This window comes from Acanthisitta chloris, unplaced genomic scaffold (assembly GCF_000695815.1).
Source record: "Acanthisitta chloris isolate BGI_N310 unplaced genomic scaffold, ASM69581v1 scaffold12817, whole genome shotgun sequence".
Taxonomy (NCBI): domain Eukaryota; kingdom Metazoa; phylum Chordata; class Aves; order Passeriformes; family Acanthisittidae; genus Acanthisitta; species Acanthisitta chloris.
In genome coordinates, this window is record NW_008682230.1 from 101,169 (window position 1) to 128,083 (window position 26,915).

At 38.7% G+C, this 26,915-nt stretch overlaps 1 protein-coding gene across 1 annotated transcript in view; it reads left to right on the plus strand.

Annotated features, from left to right (window-relative positions):
- Positions 1–26,915, plus strand: part of LOC103805788 (sickle tail protein homolog) — a gene marked incomplete at its 3' end in the record, with an annotated part of 165,113 nt that overhangs the window by 96,281 nt on the left and 41,917 nt on the right. The window contains exons 3-4 of the mRNA XM_009078451.1: positions 869–1,067; positions 5,618–5,711. Coding sequence (XP_009076699.1) covers positions 869–1,067; positions 5,618–5,711 — 293 coding nt within the window. The remainder of the gene's footprint in view (positions 1–868; positions 1,068–5,617; positions 5,712–26,915) is intronic.

A 26,915-nucleotide genomic window follows, 5' to 3' on the forward strand; every position in this document is an offset into this window, starting at 1 on the left:
CACTGGCATAGCCAACACACGCATTGTGGAAGAGGTACTTTGTATCCCTTCCCTCAGTCTCTGGTTTGTGTTATCCATGTTTCTTTCCATTACTGACTGAATATCTCACAGCCTCCCATTCCTTGAAAATAGCTATATCAGAATGGTGTTCTTTCTGTATTGAAGTGAATAAGAATGTCCACGTTTTGCAATTCAGCATCTAAGATTACTCATGTTTCTCCCCAAATGCTAAGAATGACTATTAACAGTGCTATGAAACTGAAAGGATCCAAAATTGCTCTTGTTCTTGTCTGAGACCTCAGTGAAACCTCGGTTTTACTCCTACTAGGAGTTTCACCTGGGATTTGTACTATATAATGCCAACAAATTGAACTGTGAATATAAAATGCCTAGTGCTAAAATGAAAATCCAGAGGTTTTTGGGTTTTGTTGATAAATGTGAGATTAAAATGCAAAATTCAGGTTTAAGGAAAACTGGGTGCTATAAAATGGTAAATTTCTTCCTCAACTACTTTAAAAAAGATATCTTGTGATTTATCAAAAACTTTCAGTGCAGAGCAGACGGTGTGTTTGGGATTTTCCATTAGCCTTCTTATGATAAACTTCTGATTTATCTAACTGAAGAACACTAAAAGGCTTCTGAGTAATGGGGCTAGGACATTTTTCAAGGCACAACCATATCATTGTTCTGTGCTCTATTCCAATAGTCTGTTGAAAAGGAATATGTTTCATGTGCTTTATTTTCTAAGGCATATGAGTTGATTTTTCTCTTCTCATTATGGGGTTGGTCTGTGTTCCACACAGGCTTTGAAAACAGATCATTACTGTGCACTTAAGAATATGTAACTTGCTGTTACATTTGCTTATAGGTGTATTATATCTTCAGTATGGAGACGAAACAAAGCAGTTGAGGATGCCGAATGAAATCACAAGCACAGACACAATTCGTGCCCTTTTTGTAAGTGCCTTCCCCCAGCAGCTGACAATGAAAATGCTGGAATCACCTAGTGTCGCCATTTACATCAAGGATGAGAGCAGAAATATATACTATGAATTGTGTGATGTGAGGTAAGTAAACATGGAATTACAGCTGCTGGTTTTGTTGGCTTGGGTTTCTTACGTGGATTTTGTTTTGTAGTGCAGTTATAAAACAAAAAGGAGTGGGGTTGATAAGTATCTGACAGAGAGTGGCCTGACACATAAAGGCATGTTCAGTGGTATCCAAGCAATGTGGGAGGTCTGGACAGACAATGCCTTCAGTTGTAGGTGCAATATCCATTGCACAAGCCATTTATAAATGGCATACCTTGTTGAAATATTCATATAATACACAAAGGTTCATATCTTGAATATGCTTATGGAATTTGAATTTAGACATAATCATTTAAAATACAGAATTCAAAAGAAACATTTACAGAAAACCTGAGTTTTATCTTTGCTTGTAGTGCAGAGCCTGATCCCACGAACTTGAAGTTAGAAACATGAATGCCACCAATGTCCTTACAACAGTGCCAATTGTGCATCATCTAACACAGCCAAAGCTTTGTGGCACTGGGGGCTGCTGCTCCAGCAGCTCCACTGCCTTCCTGTTTTATGTCAGAATGCAGCAACTAATGTAGTCACTTCCCTTCACTAATTCAAAGCTTGGCCAGTAAATGGTTCACCTTTCTATCCTTTATTTTGTGGCAGTGCAGCTGTGTAGTCCACCATGTTCCTTCAGCAGAAGAACCAGGGTCTCAGGGTCCTTAGAAAGTGCCAAATCATGCATCAATAAAGCTTTCAGGCACACCTCAGACATGTTACCCTCTAAAACTGTGATAAAAATGGACAGAGGAGCATAAGAAAATAAAGGTGAAAGCAGAAAAGGTGTTTGCTCTCTGTTAGTCTGCCACTAGCACAGGAAAATGATGTGGAAATGACAAGTGTACTGTTCACTGCTGCCTTGTTTCTTCTGGAGATCCTGTGGCTCAGGTATTTCTCCATATGAGAGTTTAAAAGAGCAGTTAACTACTATAAAAGTAGTTAAAAGAGGAAGTTGAACCTTTTCGAGCCTTGCACATCCAATTCCCCCATTCCTGGTCTTTGAACAGCACCACACTCCATTTTCTCACCTCTGTCTTGCTCTCCTCAGGCTGTCTATCCCATGTCTAGTCATTAGCCAGACTCTTGCTTTTCAGTTTCTGTTTTTTAATCTTCCTTTCTATGCAGACTTCCACACCCCTGTTTGGCCACTGTATTGCCTATGTGAAGACCCATCTGATTTCTTGCATCATCATCATCATTCATCATGTATCCAAGTTTCTTATACATCAAACAGTTTGTTCACAAGATTGGATCAACTGATTGAATCAAGATGGGGATTACTGCATCTCTGTTGCAAAGTGCATTATTGCCAACCATCACCTGGCCCATCAGCTCTTTCTCTTTCACTTTATCCCTCCATCTTCCTTTGAGTTTCAGACTAACAGTTTATGACTTCATCTCCTCCCTGCCCTGGAGAATGTGGTTGTTGATTATCTTAATGCCACTCCACCTTTTTTTCCCTTGCTCCCATTGCAGGCGTCGCTCTGCCAACCTCAGGCCTGACTCAATCCCAACATCTGCTTCCTCTGTTCCTATGCCTGCATTGTAGAGCATTTCTAGAGGAAATCCCATGACCCAGCTGACTTCCTCCATAACAAAATTCCCTCCTTCAGTTCTGCCACCCTTCTCACTAAGGAAACCTCAGCAATTCCAGCTTAATGGAGTCAAAAGCATGCACTACCAGCTGCATTTTCATCACCTTTGAATAATTTCCACAGCAGTTTCTCCATTTCTGTTCCTTGCTCTTCACAAGATCTTGCCAGTGTCTTCCCTCAGAGAGCAGATGAAATGAAGCATCATTTTTCTCTCCTTTTCTTTGCCATGTCTTCCTTCAATTCTCTTCTGTCTTCCTTATCTTAAACACAGGTATTTCAGTCAACTCTTTAAGCTTTCCACCTCCCTTGGAGGCTGTTTCATGTTTCTCTGTGCCTTGCTTTAGGCCATCATACTCTTTCTCCTTTCCATTCTTTTTCTTCTTCTTTTTAATTTTATTCTTTACTAAATTAAATCACTGGGGACAAAGCACTGTCTTTCTACTTAAGCCTGACCATTTTCTTAAAGTGGTTCATGGCTTTGCATCCAGTGTAGATTTCAGATATTTTCTGCAGAACACCCCTATGGCACAGCCTTTCCTTTCCCATCACGTAGTGAAAAAACACTCAATTAATTCATCAGTTTTTTAATATCAACTGCTCTAATGGTCTTTTCTCAGCAATCGACACAGGTAATAGGTAATCTTGTTCACTCTTACCCATTCAAATGAAGCAACAAAGATGATTCTCCCAGTTTGACAAACAGACTGTTTCACATGTGTTTTTTTCATTTGTCCTCTGGCTGTATCTTCTGCAGCTCATTAAATAGAAACTACTTGTCTTCATTATGAAGGCTCATCCAAACCCTCTTCAACACTACTTTTCATTTCTTGTTCAGTACCAAGTACCATCTGCTTCCACTTGGTGAATAATGCCAGCTTGAATTCTACATGTCTCTAATTTTCAAATAAGTGCCTTCACCCTCTCTCTCTCTCAGGCAGCCTGCTTGGAAGGTGTCCTCCACAGACTTCCACAAAGCCACTGCCTTGGTCTTCCTCCCACTCTCTCTGCTGCACTGCCTGCTCAGAGCTTGTCCGTGGTCCCAGGATCTGTTTATTGCTCTTCTGGCTGGAGAGACACGGTCATCTAATTTCTTTTTGTTCCCTTATCTCTCAGCAACTATCCTGTTGTCTTTTGTGACTTCTATTCACCTTGTAAGGTGATGAAGAGGTTGTATTCCTGGGGTGTTTATCCAGCACACACAGATCAGTAAGGCCTTTGAACATGCCAAGGGCATCTGGAAGTTACAGTAATGCAAATTACAGTAATAATAAAAGTACAGTAATATATACCTGTTATCAGTAATGTCTATCTTAGAATAGCAACATGAGGTGAAATACAATTCACTTCAGAGAGCAAATGCCTAGTGTTTTGGTGCTTTGCCTTGCAGCAATGTTTTACTTTAAAGTGTCATGTTTCTACAAGAAATATTTATGGAAAATGCTTTTAAAACAAACTCCAGCTAGCTGAGGTACCATCTCATAGCCACCAGACAGAAAAGAGAGCAGATAAAATGTATTTACATGAATAATATACCATTTCTTGAAGTGAAGATGAGAGAGCTTGCTTTGTATCAAAAAGAACATAGTTCCAAGTCCAAGGCAGAAAATGGTAACTGAGACTCCTGGTGCAGATCTCAGAGAGAAAGGGTCACGTTTGCAAGATGGAAAACAGTTTATGTTACCATAAATAATTGAAGAACTTGAACTTGCCGCAAGGTAGCAATTTTCCTATGCAGTCTACAAGTAAACACTCATAAATACTGAACTTCTCATCAGCCCTCCAGTTCTTTAACAGAAGGTGCTGATCTGTCTCTTAAGCTGTGGGGTTTCTTTAATAAGTACTTGACATCTACAACATCAGTACAAGTTCTGACTAGCTACCCATTCAAAGCAGTCACTGATTGTAATATGACATTGTAAGAAAGAAATTGGACCTGCCCAAGAATCCTTTCCTTCATTTCTAAATGATAATCCAAGTGATTAAGATCTGTTCGCTAGACTTGTAGCTGCACCTGGAGGAAAGGAATTCAGTCACATGTGAAAGTAAATTCTCTAGAGATCACTACTGGGAAATGAAACGAGTTGCAGCTTTGAAAGGATGTACATGAGCATAGATTGGAGACTTTGCTACTGATTAAATGTGAACAAGAAATCAGCAGATCTCAGGGCAAATGTCTAAGCCATGAAATTATTCGAAGGTAGGTTATGAAACAAAATAGAAAAATACTGTCATCTGACTCTTTACTAAATGTAGTAGTTGAAAAATGAACTAATAATGACAAAGTGTAGGGTTCTAATTAAACAACAGTATTCTTCTAGGGCTTTTCATCTAAACAATTCCTGTGGTAGCTTTCATCAAAACTTCTGCAAATTTATTTGCTTCTGTAATACTTAATTTCTTTTCCCTTAAAAACCTACCTTTATTATAGATAAAGTTTAGAGGAAGAATTTATCTGCTTCTGAATTTTTAGCTTTAGTGGATTTTTTTTCAGGTTTGTGAGCAAGCTGATAATTGAAATTTCCTTGCAGTTAGAAAGGCTGCATTCCTTTTGATATTCCTGCTTCTTAGAATAGCAAAAATTCATGTGGGCTGAGTGCACAATAAAACATGTAAATGTTAACTAAATCCTTTTGAGTGCTGTGTAAATGTTGAAGCTCTATTGTCTTCAAAGTGTTTTCACTCTATGGCAAGATCTTGAAAGAAACTTAAAACTCCCTAATTTCTATGGGTGTGGAGTTATAGCGAAAGTATGATACTTCCCATGGGAAAAAGAATCAAAGTAGACTTTTGTTTGTTTGTGTGTCCTAAGTTATGGCATTTGCGTTTTCCTTATAGATCAGCTGCAGACCTGCTATGTTTGTCTGTTACCTGAAACTTTCAGGCAACAAAGTAAATAAAACTACTTTCATCTGTTGTCATTGCTGATTCTTTTGATTCCAGGAATATTCAAGACCGATCTTTCCTTAAAGTTTACAACAAAGATCCTGCACATGCATTTAATCATACTTCCAGAGCTGTAAATGGAGATATAAGGGTAAGTACTAGTGCTGCATTCATACTCCTTTTTCCTCCAGCTTTTGTGTGAAAGTTTTCAATTCTTAAATGTAACACGTACACAGCAATTCATAAAATCAAGTTGTGTGTATGACACATATATAGAAGAGGGAATTGATAATGCTTGCTGTGTTTCTTAACTGCTTTGCTTTTGCCAGTTACTTGCCCTGAGCATTAACTGGGTTTTTTTCATGTTGTTTAGATGCATTAAAGCGTGTGAAGCAAAACCTAGCCTTTAATTATGTATTTTGTGACACAGTGTTCAGAATTTTTACACCTTCCTATTTTGTCTTTCCAAACCCTTTACAGTGAAGTATGGCACAGTGTTAGTACACTCCAGCAAGGTTTCAGCAGGGACTGGTTGCTAGTGGCTGAGCAGATGTACCAAGCTTGAAGTCTATTGAAACACTTTGTCAATTACCATTTTGAATAGGAAATTCTGCTCAAAACCCATTGTGGTATAAATGGTTTTGTCTTTTTCTAAAATTTTCTGTCTGTACCAAACAAGAGCTAGTATATTTGCATTTTCATGTGAACATTTTGTATTAGGAAACTATAGAAAATGTATTTGAAACATTTGATTTCTCTCTGTCACTGTCTTTTGCTGGAAGGTTATCTCCTACCTTGATGCTGGGGAGGCTACCCACAGTTGGTGTTGCAGTAGAGGATGGTGGTGGTGAGATTACACAACCTCATCTCCTCCCCACCCATCCTAGGTCTGTCCGCAGGAAACAGTACAACAACCAAAAGTGCTTGATGGGGCCAGAGGAGAATGCCACTACTGTCCTGGCTGCTTTGTGACTCTTCTGTGTGCTCCAAAGCTGATTCAACTGTGCAGAAAATTTTCTGCGAAGTGATTTGCTTAATTGTACATTTGCTTCTTGGTTTCACTATCAATTCTGAGCATGTCTCACTGCTTTGTTATTAATATTTCATGCAAGTACTTCTGCTGTTTCAACAGTTTAAGGCCTCATTATTTTAGAAAGATTGCAATAGTTTATTTACAGGCAGTATGCTCAACCACCTCTCATTTATGTACTTCAATTATAAAATGGTCCTTTTGATAGGTCAGAAATCTAATTACTTGATTATTCACTCTGCTGCACACACAACATGAGAAAGCAAATAGATGTGCTTCAAAGGGATGATGTTACAGTTTTTAGTGCCTTCTGTAAGGTTCTGAAATTCTTCAGTTTTAGTTATATTCCTGTGGCAGTAACTGGATGTATCCAATACACCTCATTCATACTTGAAGACATGGCATGCTATCATTGTGCATTATGACATTAACTCATGTAACAATTTCACTGTAGCTTTATAAAGTTATGTTATGCTGTTCTTGTTCCATGTGCAGTGGATGCTGAAGGTATCTACCATGGCTGTATGTGTATGTTCTAGATGTGTTTTCAGATATGGTTGACTACATGTATTCAAAAGTTAAGATTACTTTTTTGGCCCTCTTCTAGGCATTTGCTGCCTAACAGAGCTGTTCTGAACACAGGTGCTGCTTCTGTGCAAAAACTGTAATTATTTGAACTGTTTATTTTAAAATACTGTGTTGAACAACAGATATGCACACTTGACATCTCCTGAGTTGGATCCTTCTGGCAGTAACTAAAAACTAATGGGGTCACAGTGAAGACCTTTGCAGAAGTAGTGTTTTCATGGTAGAATATTGTATTTTGCTCTGATGAAATGCCAAAGATGGCATTTTGAAATTTTGTGCATCCAGCAAAACAGATATTTTCTCATTTGGCTTTTCCTTTGCATTGGCAAATTTCTTGTCTTTCTGGTCTGAGTGGTGAAGTCAGAGCCAGGATGTTCATAGGGGCTTTGTGGGGAAACATGCAAAAAGTCTTCCCTTTGATCTATGTGAACTTTTGCACTTCAAAGTTATGAGCATGGAAACAAGCAATTTCTTGAGCTCCAGAAATAATGAAACCTGTTTGTCTAAGGATGTGTGTCTTTTGGTTGGGTTCTTAATTATGCAACAACACTTGGATCCTAACTGAGGTTTTTCTCAAAGTGGTAGCACTCTCTCCAGTGTTCCTCCACGGGAGCCTAAAAAGCTGGAGCACACACTGCAACTTTTCCTCTATTTGACTGAACTAGTGTAGGATTTCCTCTCAGATCTCTGATTTGGCAAAATTTGTAGGAACACAGTGGTCTTATGGTTTCTACCCTTTGCTTAAATCTGGTTGAAATTTGTATGGAGATTCATAGATTATTAGTTCAGCAGAAACAACCACCAATACACAGATGAATTGTCTATCCCTCTTTCCTTAGCAAGCCAGATTAAAGGGAGTGGAAATGTGGGGGGACTAAGTGAGAAACATCTACATTTTGTGTACTGGTATTGCACAGTACCCATAAGATTGTAGAAAAAACTTTTCTTCTCATTCCTCCTTCTGTGTTTGTTTGTCTTTGCATTGGATAAATAATAGATGTTCATCAATTTCATATGATATATGGGGATAAATTCACTGCTGTGGGAAGGAGAGAGTATGTGCTTGGCATCATCTTTAGCTGTTTCAGAATACCTACAGAAAAGCAAGTTATTGTCAGACCAGTTGAAAGAACAGTAATTAGAATATCGTAAATGAGCTGTTGTAAATCCATTTTTCTGTGGTGATACTGCGAGTGTGGTTGTATCCCCTGCCATATGTGAGTTACAGCTTTGGTTTTTTGAGGTTTGGGCAAGTTTTGTCTTTACAGATTTTTCTACTGTTTGCCTTCTTGTCCCTTTGGAATGTTTATCCCTGGGTTTGATGATGTTCAGGCTTCTATTCATGTGATTTATAATCATTTCCATGTAACGGACCCAAAATAATCTCAGAAAATAATGTTAGCTGCCAGCTTGAACACCTGTTTTAACTACCAAACAGATGTGAGACCTGTATAAGAATTGGCAGTCACACTTGAAGTATTAAGTATTATCCATATGGACAAGAAGACTCAGAATGTTCGAGAAGAATGTGGGACCTGTAAGTTTAAGATCTTCTATCAAACTATTCAGCTTTCAAACCCATTCATTCTAATTTTCCTGGTCTTCTTTGTTTCATGCATTTTTTCTGAGTGGGTTGTGTTAGAGAAAGGAGAATTTGCTGTGGGTCCAAACAAGCTCTAAAGGAAAGTTTCTCTTGAAATCCTTCCAAGTGCCTCACTTGCTTACTGATCCTATGCCATGGCCATTTCCATCTCGAAGAGCATGGCTTATTTGACAGGTTTGCCATGTAGAATGCTGCTTAAGCAAGAAGTAGCCACCTAGTGCTGTCTCACTGAGTATTTGTGTTTGTGCTCTTCCTTTTTTTATTTTTCTTTCCCAAAATGTACACTGAAGGTCTGCATCAGCCGGGGTTGTTTTTTTTTTAATATATATTCACATTACTGCATTTCATTCATTTATTCCTTCACCTGAGCATGTATCATGTACTTTCTAACTCTCTATGCAACTATACTTTCTTCTGACAGAATACTGTCTCATGAACAAATGTTTAGATGGTCTTTTTATTGCATATGGTATTGTTTTGAATTCCGGTGTAAGTGCATGTACACAGCCATGCTGGTCTGTGCCATTAGAATTAACATTTGTGATTTACATAGGTTGGAAGGGGAAAAGGCTTTCTCAGATGTACTGTGTGTATGGCCCAGTTTGCCTCTCCTCCATTCAGCAGTGGTGTAGAGATTGAATGTCAGGAGGTGTCAGTAAAGAACTGACGTTAGATTTTTATATGTTGCTGAGTGAATTGAATTTCTTTGCAAGTGTCACAGCTCCTTTCATCCTGGGCTGTTGTGCTGAAGTGATTTCCCCACTGAATGTGCACAGCCTATTTTCTGTACTCATTCCCTACTACACCCACTTTTTATGGAGTGGCTAAAGGGGGAAAATCCTGAATTATAATCTCCCCCTTCTGTCATAGCAATTGGTCTGTGTTTCTGATGGCACAGTTGGATACTAATAATGTTGGTTTATGCAGTGGTTTGTTTTGGGCTTCACCTGCCAGCCAATTTTGAGAACCAGGAGGGAATATTTACTTCATAAGAAACCGGTGGCTATTTTGCTTGGCAGCCTTTCTCTTCCCGTCCACCTGCCCTAAAGTCTGTGGGTTACACTTTATTTTAAAATACATCATTGACCCACTATGTTTTGCTTAATTCCCTGACTTTTACAAGACCTTTCCTGGGTGGGTGAGGCTGGAATATCCAAAGAATGCTTGTTGTGGCTGCTGTTGTATCAAGGTATGCTTTGAGGCATTTTTTGATTTTTTTATAGAGATTGTTCCTCCAAGAAGGAACAATTAGGGCAAGTTGAGCCAGAGCTGAGTTGGGGCAGTGCAGGGTACTTGGAAACTCCACATGTTCTGGGAGTTAGAGTGGCAAAAAGATGCTGATATTCATGGCAGCAGTGGGGGTTTGGGCTTGCAGGGTGAGAGGAGAGGAGTTAAAATGAGTTGTGTAGTAAAACGAGACAGACATTTGATAAGCTGGGTATACTCGTGCTGAATAGCTTTTATTAATGAAATTGCACAACAGCAGCTTTTTGGTTTTCCCCTGAAAGTGCCTGGTTAGCAGGTTGATAACATTTTAACTCTCTCGAGTTAGAGGCAATTTGTGAACTTTCAAAAACCCTCTAAGTGCTAAAAGCTCTAAAACAAGTCTCCAAGAATTTAAGGCTTCCAAGGAGGCTGAAATTCAGTGCTGTTTGCAGGAAAGATAGATAATAAAAGCAGGATCATCCTTCTGTATTCTTAAGGTACCTACAAACATATATCCAGCTTCTTTGAGATGTTTAACTTCTTTTCATTGGATTGTTTGTGATCTGAACATCAATGAACATAAAAGCTGCAAATGCTGCCAAAGTTCATTTTTTTCATTGCATAGTGCAGCTAAAAAAAAAAAAAAAAAAAAGCTCCTTGCACTACATAGAGGTATTTAGAACAAAAGTATTTATTTGAAAATAATTCAAGCAATAAATTGGGTGAATGCATTTTAGTGCTAGGATGCCTATAGGACAGCATTTATACAAGTTGCCATGTGTTTGCCTTACTGATCCTATTACTATAAAACTTTGTTTTCTTTTGGGAAAAGAAGGGGGAAAAAAAGGAAAAGCAAACGCTAATACCTCTATTATCTGATAGAAACCTTCCAAATGATACAAATCTCATCTTTCCTGCTGTTTTGCTGTCTGCTTTTTCCAATGCTCTTTTTGTCATTGAGAGGTTATGACAACATGAGCCATATTGTATTTATAAACATCACGTGTTTCCTTGATAGGACTTGCAGTGTCTGCCAAACAGAACACATGGAAGAAACATTTCTCATTAGCTCAGCATTGGTTTTGGTTATACTGATTTCCGGGACAGGAAAAATGCCTTCCTTACTCAGATTTAACTTTCATACAGTAGAAAGAAAGCCTCTGAGTGTCCATGACATCTCTTGAGCAGAGACACTGCAGCTCTTTTAGCCCACATACGTTGTCTGAGGAAAAGAGAAAAAGTTTATTTTAAAGAGCAGATGTAATGGCATGTATTGCTGAAACTAATTCTGAATTAAAATACCTGCCAAGGTCATCTAGAAACAGAGCTCACCAAGACATGTAAGGTAAGATGATGCTTATAAATAATGAAAGATATCTAATTCTTTTTTTTTTTCCCCCAAACTAAAAGGCATTTTCAGATTAACTGGGAATTTAAGTCAGAACAATGAAAACTTGTTTCTTCTTCCTTAAGCCCTGTGGCAAAATACATGTTTAAATGCTCTCTAAATCACCAAATTCTACTCTCAGATTTCATGTCTAGTTTCAAACTTACATATTGAACATGAAGTTATTTTCTAACTTGCCATTACAAATCTTGCTTAGTTGTGAAAAAAATATATAAAAGAAGTCTCTGATGTTCTGGATTCTTTTTTTTTACTGATACCGATTTTACTACTTTTGCTTTGAATGGGTTTTCAGTAGTTGTTAACTATTTCTGCAACTCCAGACCTGCACACACTGAGAAGTACCTGCATCAAATCAGACTGTGATGAAACACTGTAAATGTACCTGTTTCCTTTCGTTTATATGTTCTTTGATATATAATGCCTTCTGCTGTACAAAGCCTAAGTTAGTGGGAAAGTGGATAGAATTCTAAGGAAACAAAAATTATTTTTTTCCATTTTAGCTATTCATAAGCCAATATATAAATCTCAAATGTTTTCTGGCTAAAAGCTGGTGTGTTTAAATATACAGATCCTGTGTTACAGTTGGATGGATACTGCACAGTGGCTTTTTTTATATGATGGCTATGTGCTTTGATGTATTTCATTTATTTGACAAACGTTGTGTGTAAGGAATATAAGGAATATAACCATGTAGATCCTATTGCTATATCAACATTTTAAAAGATGCATCTTCTTTCTTTCCTTTTATTTATTTTCAAATAATGAGGCTGGATTTTAAGTTTATATCAAGCTGGCCATTGAAAGAAAGTGTCATGTTCTTGATATTAAACTGTTCAAGGAACATGATCTTGCCACACCCATGCAGTAACCTCCCAGTTAGTCTAAGAGGAGTGTCATATGGTAGATATCACAAACCAGTTACCTGGAAACTCCCAGAGAGTGGGATTTTTAGGAGGAGAGTTCTCTGTTTCCCACTAACAGGCCTGTATCCAAGCTGGCCTGCCTCTCATGTTGAGGTTTGCTTAGAGCTTACCCTGGAGCTGATGAAGTTATTTAATGACAGCATATTATGTCTTGTGTGAAGGTCTCTTCAGCCTTTCATTAAAACTAGAAATCTTATCTCTCACTTAAGTCTGAGGTTCTCAGGCAAAGCTTTTGCTGCCTTCAGTGGGAGCTTGCCCTGAATAAAAACATAAGGATTGGATTTGAGTCTGTTTTTATTGTCTACTAGTTTCTGGTTTTATTCTTACTCCACCTCTTTTTTACATAATGTTTCCCTGTGCCAATTCTTTAGAAGTTTTACTCTTCCTTTTTTCCTTTTTTTTTCCACTGCCCTTGCTTGTAGTAGAAAAGTTTGCATTAATTTGACTGTTTACTTGAAACTTCTAAATAGCTGACAGAGTCAGATGTTGCTGCAGCTCCCTAAACACATTGACAGATGATAAAAATGTTCATGGCTATGATCTCCCTTACAAAGAGAGGAGGTCCTCCTTTACTTCCTTTGTAAACCAGGTAGTTTATCTGAATTGCTGGAGTCCTGCAAGCCAAAGTCCAAGCAAGTTTTATGACTTCCAGGTACATTTCCAAATGAGCTGTTACTTGAACAGGGGTTAAAAATCACTTTGTGCAGGTGTGTATTTTGCTGCCACAGTTCCTAGAACAAAGTAAGTTAGAAGCAATGATTGTTCTTCAAACAAGCCATTCACTTGTCAATCAGGACCTTAGCTTTCCCAAGAAGTTTCTCACAAATCCAAAATGTGTTAGTTCATGATCATGTCTCAAATTCTCTGCTTTCCACTAAGTCTTCACTTCCGTATACTATTAGTTACCTGCTTCTAGATAAGCCTTATGAATACTAAAGAGAATTAATTCTGTCCCTATCTTCCTTTTAACAAAGAGGAATTAACCAGTACCTGGTGTTTAGGAGAGCCCAGCTACATGTCTGAGCATCTTGATTCTTCTCCATGTTGGATTGTCCTTTTTCTATTAAGGGCTCTGGTAAACTAATCAGACTTCTGAAAAATGTGAGCAGTAAAAATATCTTTTCTTGGATACATGTTAAGATCTGGGGTTTAAAAAAGCCTCAGCTGGCAAAAGCAAGCCAGTTGCAAATATCAGCATGCAACAGGACTCCGTGAGAAATGATGTGATGCTGAAATTATTTTTTGCCTGAATATATGCCTTTCTTGCATCATGGCAAATTTGAACTCTGTGTGACAAAAAGAAAAGACTGAAAGGGTGTGTTGGGTAAAAGGCTAGTCCCTCAGTCACTTAATATTTACTATAGATAGCTTGACCTTAGGGTAAAAGAGGTTGTTTACTTCAGCTATGATGACCAATGTGTATATTTTTTGGCTAGAAGGAAGTAAAATGGAAAGAAAATGTAAGATTCAAACAGTAAGGGAAGAAGTTTGGGACCAAAGAAGACTCTTAATTGAGGCACTGGTATCACTTCTAGCGTTGCAAAAGACATACTTACAACTGTAAATGCTGCTTGACCTTACAGCTATGAGATGAAGTGCAGCTTGGACACTTGCATTGTAAAATCCAGTTGTATATAAGACTTCCATGACCATTTCTCCTGCTAATAGTGCTGACTCCAAAACTCAGCACAGCAACTTATTTCTTCTGATTTGCAATGTCCTTATGTTGGAAGAAACAGCTGGCTACAGGTGTAAACATGCTGCTTACATCTTTTGACTATCAGCTCTGTTTTGTCATATTTTTGTATTATTTACACCTGAATGTATTTCAGATATCTGTAATAGAAATTGTATTTTGACTCAGATGTTTGGTAATGTCAGATGATACCAAGGGTTATGCTTTCTTTTATGTTCACTTAACTGTATCAACTTGTTCAGTTTTACTTGGCTTCAGTGCAGTGAGAAGAGATACAAATATGGAACAAAAATAAGAGCTGAGTCGTTAGTACAGCAGTCAGAAAGCCATGCATTTATTTTGATTTATGAATGCAGTTACTAAAAGTATTTCTTTTTTTTAAACAGAAGAAATCTGATATACAGCATATTTAAACCAAATAAAAATGCTGATCTGTACCAGAACTGTACATGTTTGAAACTATTCCTTTTTTGGAAAAAAAGGAGATGACCCCATCAGTTCTGTGGTGCCCTGAGGAAGTGCTGAAATTGAGACTGGTCTGAAGGGTTTGGCTCCCTGCACTGGTGGTGGCTGTCTGTGTTATGTACATGGTGTGCTTCATCTCTTCAAAGAGAATGGGAAGGGAAATGCTTGCTGCATATTCATGAATTTCATGACCCCTGTTTGGTCTCAGAAAATTCTACTCTAAAAAGCATCAGTGGAAAAGCAAAAGAAAGAACAGTTGGTTTGAAAGCAAAAGCAACAGTTGGTTTGAATGCAGCACTAGTTATGAGGGGTGTCATAATGTTAACTGTAGAAAAATAGATCAGTAACAGCTTTTATACATTCAATCCAAACAGTCTAATAGCTTATGGGATGGGTGGGCCATGCTATACTGATGAGATAAATGTGGATATTGGCAAACCAACTATGCAATTATGTAAATCCGACCTTTTTAGGATTGAAATGTGTTATGTTTCAGTGTGTTTATATTTTTGTCATTTGTGATAACACCCTGAAAAATCTTGGCTGAAATGCCAAGAGGTTTTTTAGTGTACTCACCACGCTATTCTGTCTGGGTTGTACACTAAGGAAGAGTAGGAAAATAAAGCATGAGAAATTTATTAACTTCTCTCTGCTTAATTGGATAATTTATTATTCTTTTTTACCTCTCACATTTAATTTGTTCATAGGAAATTAAATACATAAATAGGCAGAAATGAGTGCCTGTTCACTGGTCTGGATATTTGTCTTGCCGATCAGGAGTAAAGTAATGTGCACTGGTTAAGAAGATGGCTCAAATGATGAAGTTTGTCCTGCCGATCAGGAGTGAAGTGGTTAAGAAGATGGCTCAAATGATGAAATGTTGCTGGGGAAATAAACCTCCACACAGAGGCACTGTGATTTCAGTCAGGCCAATGCAAAATGTGCTGCATACCATCCATCTTTTTGCTCAGTTTGCCTAAATAATGGCTAGACTGGAAGCTCTCACAGCACTGCTCTGGGTCAGGCTCTAAGTGGCCTTATGCTCTGTTCTCTTCCAAGCAGAGTTCAGCCAATGTGTTGCCAAAGTTGTTTCACTGACATCTATCTGTGATAGTGTCGACTAGGGAGTGTCAACAAGTTCAGTACAGGTATAACCAGGCTAGTCCAAATACAGAGCCTGCTCCTCTAGCTACATTTAAGATGATGCATGTTGTAAGCTCCCCATTTTATGGGAAGAAGTGTGATACTGCTTTCCCCTTATTTTCCTGTGGGCTTCTTGCTTTACACCTTGCTTTCTCCTTGTTTTCCTGTGGGCTTCTTGCTTTACACCTGAAAAAGGGGGTCTTAGTCTAGGAATGTGAAGGCCAATCGAACATTATGATGGCCAAAGTGTTCTTGATGTGTAGATGTGCTTGAAGTCATAAGTCTGTGTGGTCAGGGGGTTGATAACACGTTGGAATTGATAAGGGAAACAATTTTCTGAGAAGTAAGGGGTGCATGCACAAACACGTAACATCTCACCCCTTGTCAGAGCTTGGCCATGATTTCATCAAACCAGAATTTCTGTTGTCCTCCACTAATGACCAGACATGTACAAAGGGCAACAGCCAACTTAGCATTGTCTCTCAACGCTTGGTCCCACTGCACATCATGTCTCAGAGATGCCTTACTAAGGCTTGACTTGTAGACAGCTGTTGTTTCCTGCAGTGTCTGAGATGAAGCTGTTTTGAACCTTAACTACATCTTCAGTACTAATGGCTGAACTAAGTGCTAGGATTGAAAAGCCATTTGTAGTTTTTAAGCACGTCTCAAATATCTTTGCTTTGAATATTAGAGTGGATTGCAAAGGCAAGTGATGGTCTTAGCTTCTTTGCACGTCCTCAAGCATTCGTGGGTCACTCCAGCTGGCATTTACCTGAAGTGCTCTGCTCACTTCTTTCCTAAAAACCACCCTCATGTTCTGACCACACTTGCAAAACCCCCACAAAACCTCAGAATATTAAACCAAACTGAAGAAGTTTATGTTGGATGTTCTTTCTCACCTCTTTTCTCCTTCCTTTCTTGCTCTCTCCCTCGCCCACCCATGCCTGCTATGCTAGGCTACAGCATTGTAAAAACAAGAGCTAATGCAAAATCTTATAACCTTGAAGAAAATTTGCATTAATTCATGTTTTTCAACTCTCATTCTGTTTTTTTCTTACTTTCATTGAATTTTTTGTTGATTTTTCCCTTCATATGCTAGTCTCTTTAACTCCTCTTTTTCTCATCAGTTCCTCACTTCCTAACTTAACTAAGTCTCTTGGATTTGTTTCCTTGTTATTTATAATTCTTTTCTTTTTTTCCCTATTCTCAGCAATCCATCTCCAATATTATTCTCTTTCATCTTTGGCCTTTTTCACAAACTCCTGTTACTGTCCTTCACCATGTCTCATTCCCTTTTTGTTTTGTGTTTTCTTCTCTTTCTTCTGTAGTTCTACACTGAGAATTCCCTAATACCTTTCTATATAATTTGTTTTTAACTCCTCTATCTCTTCCCAGTTTCATAGATTCATAGGGTCATATAGGTTGGAAAAGACCTTTAAGACCATCAGTCCAAGTCATGAGTTATATTTTAGTTAAATGTTTGCAGCACATGACTCTTGCTATTTTTTATTAATATTTCTGTATTACATAAGGACTAAGAAGGGTAAATTTCATACCACAAACTCAGTCCTCTACATTAAAAAAGTTTAAAAGTTTAGGCATAAGTAAATGTGCAAATGGTAGGACAGGGGAAGGGGAGAATGAATAGTAGATATGCTTCTATATTGGTCTGCTTCAGGAGAGAGACCTTTAATTCGTAGTTCAATCAAAGAGGAACCACAGGCCAGGCTGGATCCACCAAGGTGGATCACAGCAATGTCTGTTGCATGGACCAAGCAGCAGCTGGAATGAAGCTGCCATTACTCTTTCTAGTTATAGGATCTCAGCTTGACTTACGAAAAAGAGGGGGAAAAAAGGATGAAAAACAGAGCAGAGAGTGAGCTAAATCGAAAGACATATGGGCAGGCTCACTATAAAGAATTAGGAAAAAAATCTAATCCTTATAAGCTTAGTATAGAAATTGCCACCCACTGCAGCCAGTGGCAAGAGGTTGGGAATGCCAAAGGGCAGCTTGTCACACCCAGCTCTATAGAGAATGAGCTGACTCTAGAGAGTGCCTGGCTGACTTTCTTTTAATGCAGCATTAGTGAGACAAATCCTCAATACAGAGCAACTCATACTGCCTCTTACATTTCTGAGAGGTACTTAATGCATATATGTCTGTGATACATACTGTGATACTTTCCTATAGCTAGGAAAATGTCTTTGTTTAAATGAGTACAGAAATGAGGGGGAAGCATGAGGTTTAAATTACAGGGTAAAGAGACAGACTGCAGACCTGACGTAATAGTTCAGTTTTGCAGAACCTTCTTCATGCAACTCCAGTGAGAGTTGGCTATATTTGCTCTAGTAAACTTAGAAAAAAATTTTGAGAAGCTTATATAGTTTCCAGCACAGGATTTCCCACTTGTACTTGCTTGCCTTTAACTTTTTAAATCCCTAAAAATTTTTAGTATGTTGATCTACCATCACCAAAGGATAGGTCAAAAATTTACTGCTGGTACGCGAAACATGTATGTATGTGTGTATACATGACATTAATACACTGGTTACAACAAAGTGCTGCTCTCATTGGAGCTCAGGTGCTCTCACCTGTGGGCTGGGTCAAAGGCTTTGTGCACAGGTTACTCCATAGTGCAAACTCCAGCTTTTCTAGCAAGTGTGCTGCCTTGCCAGCAGAGAAGCTGCAGAGCTCCCTGTGCCCTTTATAGTGGCTCATTCTAGTTAGTAGTAATGTGCTCTGTGTTGTGAGAGAGCTTTATGTTTGTTTGTTTGCATTTCTTGTTTAAGAACTAGGGCATTTGGAATAGGTATAAGAGAACTTTATGGTACTTGTGTTTACCCCAAGACATGTCTGGCTCTCTGCATGCCTCTGGAATCAGTAAACAGAGGGGATAGCAAACAATACGTATGTTTAGGAGAAGATAGTGTGGTCTGTACATAATCTCAAATCCAGTATGTGTTAGGCAGCCAGAACTGTTCTGTTCCCTCCCTGTTTGTTTAGTTTGGCCTCTCAAATTCAAAGAGCTTCTGTAGGATTTTCAATCTTCAAGAAAACACCACACACATCCTTGTAGGTATAAATACAGGCAGTGGGCTAGAAAGTCAAGGTCAGTTTGAAAGAGTTTTTCAGGGTCATGGAGAACAGTCTGGAGTGCAGAGCAGCACCAGCACAGCCTGTTTGGGTGCCAGGGTGTGTGTCACCTCAGTGCCTTTGTGAAGGACAGCAACTTGGGGGGACTGTGTTCTGCTGCCTCTTTTTTTGTCATGGGGAAGAGAGTCTGAGGCTAAAATAAGGATGGGATAGGAACACTTTTTCCTTCTCTGCTGAATGTTTGGAGGCTAAGGTAAGGGTGGATTGCTCTCCTTTCATTGAAGAACATGAATAACCATACTGACAGGTTTCTGTCATGTTGCCCCCCCAAAGCAGAGAGAAAAAAAGATGCTAATGGTGGTTTTCCAGCTGCCTTCATGAGTCTTGTGTATCAGAGGTGGCAAATTTAGGAGGTCTTGCAGACAACTCCTTATGCTGGTCTTTGTTGTCCTACACTGTTGGTTTCTTGGATCAGAATTAGAAGCTTCATGGGCTATAGGACTCTTGAGGTGGCATGAGACCTTCCTGGCAAAAAAAAACCCCAACCTAACCAAGCTCCCCAAACACAACAGAAAATAATGCTTCTTTTGTAATACAACTGTAAAAGCTGTCATCATCAAAATCTATTCCTGTTTGGATTCTGCTGGACTGAAGTAACTTGTTGAATTTAAGCAAAACCCCATTGACTCCATCACAAACCTTGTTCCAGAGTGCTGAGAACAAAACCAAGTCCTGGCTTAGTGACCAGCAATTCAGCCTGTAAGTGCTTCCCTGTTTTCTGCCAAGGAAATGGTTGTTTACAGCAGTACAAGGCATTAACTGCTTAATTATTTCAGTCCATGAAAGTATTACTAAGGGAATAGGAACCAAAAGAGCCATTAACAGAGAGAGAAAGAACTTTGATCAGCAGTCAAGCAATAAGTTACGTCCATGCCACACATGTATACCCCAAAGTAGGCTTCAAAATGTTCTTTGGCTTTATAATTGTGTGTTTTGCTGATGTTTGGTCTCTAACCTTTTTTTTTTCTGCTTCAAAATGAGGGAAAGAAGCAGAAAATGAATTAATGTGATGAGCAAATTGATGGAAAGATCAGATGGATCAACATTGTTGATAACATAGAAGAAGGGAGGGTGACTGGCATTGCAGGTCTGTGGTAACTTGGACCTATCATTAACATAGACATTAACATTGGTTTTAAAGTCCTAAATGAACCTGAACTTCCAGGCTTGATCTCAGTGAAACATGCTTCTTAGGGACATGCCCCTTGTTTATACAGAGGGATAAACTGAAAAGGAGCTCTTGTTCTGTACAGTACTTTATATACAAATACATGGCAAGTAATTAAACACAGGATAATACACAGCAAGTTAGACAACACTTGAGGGCTCTGATAAAGTAATTGAAATGGAAAGTGATGCTTGAATTGTTTGTATGCATAGTTGGAACCTACAATTAAACTACAGCCTTTGTAATGATATAACTGCACAATATTTATGATGTTGTGCCTGATATATTTTTAAAATATAAGAGGATTCATTCATCTCATGAAAAACTTTTTGTATGCATCAGATATACTTGAAGATTCTTGTATATAGTGTCATATGTATGGAGAACTAGTCATGATATGTCTGATGTTCTAGGATATATTTTATCATGCTAGAGTCCAATTACTGAAAATGTGCAGCCTACCTGCCTGCAGGTTCATTGCAGGGAAACTATAGTAAAACATACTCATCTTTTTTTATCCTGCATATTAGCATAATAATATGATTTCTCGCTGCAGGATTGTTAGCCTGTAAGGAAAAACATGGATGGAAGAATATACTCTGCAACTGTTGGAAAGCACATGTGGAATGAAAATGTACTAGGATAATTTGCTTGTAGTCTTTACTCTTGATGTTTTTGAGTCTGGTTGGTCAGCCAACCTAAGCAGCTTTTTAACTAGGTCAAGTATATACATCCATTCATTAAAAGGGGATGCTTGACTGGTTAGTTAAACCTGCCAAATATAAACCAGATGCTTCAATGGTAAATACTGCTTTACTCCTATACTGCAAGAAACAAGCTGTGACTGATTAAATTTGAAGTAAAAATAAGTAGATTTAACATTGTTTCTGTGTCATAATAATACTTTATTATAGTTCTAGTGCAAATATTGAATAATATTTTAAAATATTTTGCAGTGAAACTGAAAAGCAAACATTTAAGACAAAATACATTTTTTTTACATTTCTGGAAAAAATTGTTTACATATAAATTTTGTGAAGTTCTGGTCAAGACCAATAATGGCATACAAATTGCTAGTGTACATTACAAATAAGAATTCACTGCAGCTGTCTACAAAGCTGGAGAACCTCTCTACTGTTGGGCTGGGTGTAGTAAGGGGTAGAACACCTGGATTTTGTTTTGGTTAGCAGATCTGCTCTGATCTTTGTCCTGTTACTTAAACGCTTTGTGTCAAATTGCCCTTTTGTAGCAGAAATGAATGATGCCTCCCTCACTAATGGCTGTGAAACAGAAATGCTACTCCAGTAAGGTCCCATTATCACTGATTCTGTACAGCAATATTAGCTCATGATCATGTGCTTAAATTGTATTTTGATTCCTTTGAGTGCCAGTCACGATGATGCAGACAATTTTTTACTTGCATGAAAACAAAATGAACAAAACTCCCCAAACCAACAGCTAAAAACCACAACCCACCAAATCAGAAGATAACTGCAGGACTGGGAAGTGCTTAGGTCATGGGATTTTCCTGCATGATATTTAAGTGCTATCTCTTTGAGACTTAGATAACTGCAGGACTGGGAAGTGCTCAGGTCATGGGATTTTCCCATAAGATATTTAAGTGCTATCTCTTTGAGACTGTAAAGACTGTATTTTTAAGGAGACAGTTTTCATGTTCTGTGATCTTCTGGAGTGAGGCAATAGAAGGGAGGGAAGAATCTTTTCTATTCCAATTCTGGAAATTATATTTGTCTTTTCTATTGTACCCTCCGTTTTAAAAGAAATATCAAGCAACTGATCATAATGGCTAGCGTGGGGTGCTGCAGAGATAACAATGAGATTGATTTATGGGGGCCCTGAAGTTCAGGTTAGCCAAGCAGCCCAGGTGCCTGGTTAATGAATACTCATCCTCCTCCACGGGAGGAGCTTGTGCTTCCTTCTTTCGAGTCTCACTACCGATCTGAGTAGGTACAAAGCTTCTAACATTTATAACTGTTGGATTATTTTTTTTCTCGAATTGTATGTACTGGGTTTGCTAAATAGTTGGAGGTCTTCACCTGTTGGGGAATGAATATGTATGTTTCATAGTGTTGCCTTTGAAATGCACTCTCTTACCTAAACAGAGGTTACTCACTATTTTATTTATGGCTTTCCCCTTTGTGTGAGTCTCTTTTGTGGTTCACTCCATAATGTTAGTCTCTTTCTACACATGTTATAGGCACACATTAAAAAATGATTGAGCGATTGAATCACATAGTGTTGCACAGTTTGTGACTGGGTGACATGCCAAGGAGGTTATTTAGTGACTAATTTTGAAGGGGAGGAGAAATTGCAGGCTTGTCATGTGGAAAAGTACTTCAGCCTATTGAAGCAGCATTACTTAGATGACTGGATAAAGCAAGATGGCCTGTCCCTGTTGTGAGCAGAGGGAACGAGGAACACTTTTACTACTTCAAAACCTTTTTCCAAAACGCATGGATATACAAAATATCACAGCATAGATTGAGGATTGAGATTCAAGACTGAAAACAAAAAGTGCTTTATTAGAAGAAGTGGAACCAAATGTTCATCTTACTGCTGTAGCCATACAAGTGATTTCCTTAAGTAACAGTAAGTGGCTTTAATTATTTCAGAGCAAAAATCTTATCAAAGATTGTTATATTTGTCTGTAGGTAGCAATGTTGTCTAAGAGTGCAGTAAGACTGCTAGTGCTTTTAATTGTGGAAACAAATATGCAGAGTAGCATCAGGATAACTGAAGAAATTATGCCCGAAAGAGCAGACTGGGTAGGATTTGGTCTAAAACTCTCCTCTCTGCTTGTATGCATGATCCATCTTCAGCATGCACATTGACTTACAGGGAAGGTGAAGCAATCAAACATTATTTTTGATATTGCCATTACATTTGTTTTGTGGTTAGCTTAGAATTTTATGGTTCTGTTTTAAATTCAGGAAAAAGTGAACTAGGTATTCTTTGTTTTCCCCATGGGAGCTTTTGGATATGGTATGAATTAAATTTATATGTAGTCAGGGATATAAAAGGACATATTGAGACATGTAAAATACCTTGAGGTAAAATGTTTGGATCACTGCAGGGACTGGATTCATGCACAAGTGTACATTAAACATATAGATGTAAAATAAGGGACAATAATGTTAAGAACATGTTTGATGCTCTATGGGATGGCAAGGGAAGTGATGCTGTGTCTGAGCTTCAGGTTGGTCTGTGGGTCATTACAATATGGTACCTGAAAATTCTGCTCTTGAGGCTCAAATAGTGCTTATGCCATAACCTTTGTGTACACCTGCACAACTGTGAGAAAAATACAAGGACTGGGTGTCACAGTGATACTGAGTAGTATAGCGACAACACCCAATTATGGTTCACTCCTTTCTGGAGGGTCATGTTTATGTCATCTAAGTTCCAACTCCTAGTATAGTGAGCATCATCTTCTGGTTCTCCTATTTTGTTCATGTCAATTTCAAGTTATCTGAGCCTGGAAAAAACAAAGCAAAACAAACCCAAAAACAACAACAACAAAAAACCCCCATAATCTGTGAGCATAGAAACTGGAGGATAGGGTGGATTCACCATCACTAACCGTCACATGCTCATCATAAGAAACACCTTATATTGACTGACTGCAGTGTTGTTGATCAGTGGAAAGAAAAAACAGAATTAAGAGCATAAATGGAAGAAGAAAATCCCAGTGATTCTCTTGACCTATCCACCATATATGTTATCAGTCCCTAGACACAGAAAACTAGTTTCATAGACATTCTGAGTGTTTAGCTCAACTCTCCTTTCACCGTAATACAGAGATTTTACAGCTGGGCATATACCAAAACTATGCAAAAGGTCCAAAAAAACTGAAACCTAGATGCATTCTAATAATGGGGAGTTAATTATGCTAAGTGCTGAGATTTCACAGGGAGCACTACAACTCCTTGTCTGGAAAATTATCCAGGAAAAAACCAATTGAAATATGTGGGACATGTTAAGAATATCTAGCTGAGTCTTGGAGTTACCCATTCATGGGAAGTTTGAACATTCAAAATCAGTTTTATCTTACCAGCATGCCATTCTCATAATGAAAAACAATTATGATCCCTGGTGGCTCCTAGAACCTTGTACTGTGGGGCCAGACTCAGCTGAGGCCAGGTCTCCAATTTAGTCTAGGTCAGCTCTTTCATGGTCTGAACTCTCTCTTTTGGTCATCAGGAGGCCCATTCTTTGCTAAAATTGCCAAGTAAACTCCTAGTCTGGAAGCACTGATGAGGAGTGGGGGATATTGAACCTCATGTCATGTCTTACTACTTGGTCACTCCAGGGTCACTCTGAAGAGACCATGGAAGAGCTAGGGTCCCCAGATCAGACGCTGGTTGAGTTGCCCCAGGTCTATGAACTGGGAAAGCCAAGGCTTGAGAGCACTCCAGGGATGTCTGATAAGAAATAACATCATTGTTTGACTGAAATCTGCAGGGTGTTTTTTTCCCAACTTTTTTCTTTCCTAATGCTTTTACCAAACGTTTCAGCTCTTTTGGATTAGGGTTGTCTGCTGAAAGTATGTTTCCTTGGAAAGTTTCTGACCAGAAAAAACTAAAAATTATGCTAATGTGTTTGCAGTTTTCAAATATGGCAGTGGGCAGCTAGAGGACCCCACAAGTGCAGCCAGCATGTTTTTTTTCTGCAATGACTCAATAGAATGGGGAAACTTATAGGAATTAGAAGGTATTATGTGAGAAGGCAAGGACAAGTATGACAGACTCTCAGTGATGTCTGATAGCATAAGGATTTGGCTTCAGACAGATAGTTGTGGTATACGTACTTAAAATTTTCATTTTAACTGTTTACCAATTCTGCACTTTTCAAGTGCACTATTTCTTACTGTAAATGATATTATTTTAGAAATATTTAAACCACATAAAACTGGGTTTTTTCCAAAGTGGATTTCTGCTTTCAGTTGTCCAAATCCAACCTGAATGAAAGCTCAGTCATGACAGAAGTGTTATCATGTAGTGCAACTAATGGTTAAGCTGAGGTTTTTGACAGCTAGCCCAGTAAAGCTGTCAATTTATTTTTATGAAGAAAGAATAAATGAATGGATTGTATTGTTATTAGTTTGGGAGTTCTTTAATTAAGACTTCCCTCATTAAAAAAGTGAAGGATTGCCTCACTTTTTAAAGAATTTTCTTCTGTTGAGCAATTTCCATAAAAGGTCTCTTTTCAAACAGATTAATTTATCAGTATTGTATCAGTACTTAGAGTTTCTGTAGCTTTATCATCAAAGACTCTACAAGATCTCAATAAAATTCTTTGCAGGTGTCCTCTGTTTACAGTTGGGTGAGCCAGCCTGAGGTGCAGTTTCCTCAGGAAACTCAGGGTGTCAAAGGGAGAGTAAGAAAAGTAATAGCTTCACATGCCTGAGAGGTGATTAACAGAGTCTGTTGGGAACTCCTGGGTGTCTCTGAGAGGGTGCATGGATAAGCTCCATGTAGGGAACATGCTCCATGTACGTATTTTGGCAGTCTGAAATCCTTGGGGCAGAGCCAGTTGCTGTGTTCTCTATTGATGTAGAGGAAGCCTGGGAGAGCAATGGGAAAGGCTGCCAGGTCAGAAACTCTGGCCTAATTTTCCCTTTGCCTGTGTTTCACTGTGAGGTGTTAGCAGATAATGGCATGAGTCAGACTGTACCTCTGGTATCCATCTGCATGGTGAGATGAAGAGTTGGTGTGCTGCTGATGAATCAAGAGTAGGCTTAGTGCCTAGTGCTACCTGGCATCGCCGTGGTGTGCGTGCAGGCACAGCTCCACGTGCCCTGCCTGCTGCATGTGAAGAGATTTGCTGTGCTTGCCCTTATTGTGACCTACCAGGAGCAAGACTCTGTATCCATTTGGGTGCATGGATAAGTAGTTTGCTCCCTTTGTGCATATAGACATATTCAAAACATAGCAAGTTACAGAGTGTGCCAACAGGTTTTGAAATAAAGAGCATAACTGTTTATATAATGTTGACTCTTCAGTATACAGAGACTCTGTTTAAAAAAAAAAAATTTAAAAATCTGTATCTTATAGACTTAAGTGTTGTTAGGCTGACCAAAAACCTCCACAGGAGATGTTTAAACATGGTGTGATCTTTTTTACTACAGAAAGTGAAATGTTCTCAGTGATGCATTTTCCCCCAAAATGTTTATACAGAAATTGTCGCTAGCTCTTTGCATATTTTAATCTAAGGATTGACAAGTTTCCATTTCAAGGATGTAAGGTCTACAGGCAGTAAGAACAAGGAAGAGCTGCGTGCTAAAGAAAACCACACCCTTAGGCAAATGGATTACATGTCTGCAGTTGGAAAGCACATGATCCTGTGCTTGCACTAAAACGTCTTTTTCCTTTTGCCCACAAAGCAAATGGCTGTGATAGCACCTAGTATTTAGAGGCTCTGATAAGCCCAATATCCTCTTTCTCTGGCCCTGAGTCATGCAAAGTCCAGGAACATGTGGTTCAAGACAGCCCCTCTATTAGAGTATGGGGTTTTATTGAGCAACATGGGGGGGTTGTGGTGCAGGACAGAAGAAAAGCAGCACAGAAAGTGGTGTATATATGAGTTAGTGTTCCTAGGCTATCTCACAAAAGATGTATAGATGAAAAGCAAGACGAAATCATCATTCACGTTTTTTAACTTGCCATTAGCAAAGAATCTGGAGATTTTAGAGATGAGAGAAAGGTAAAAAGAGAGGAAATACCAACCAGTTGGCAGAAGACACTGTAATCCATTCAGTAAGGCTGCCTGGCTGCCAGTGACCAGCTCAGGTCCCTGCCCAGCCCACATGCCCTGGTGCACCTGCCCTGGGCACCCTGGACTCTCTGTCTCCAATGACTCTCCCCTTCAGCACACTCCACCCATAACCTGAGTCATGGCTTAAAATAGAAAGTGAACTTTTCAGAAAGGGGTTGCCTGCTCACACGTTTGTG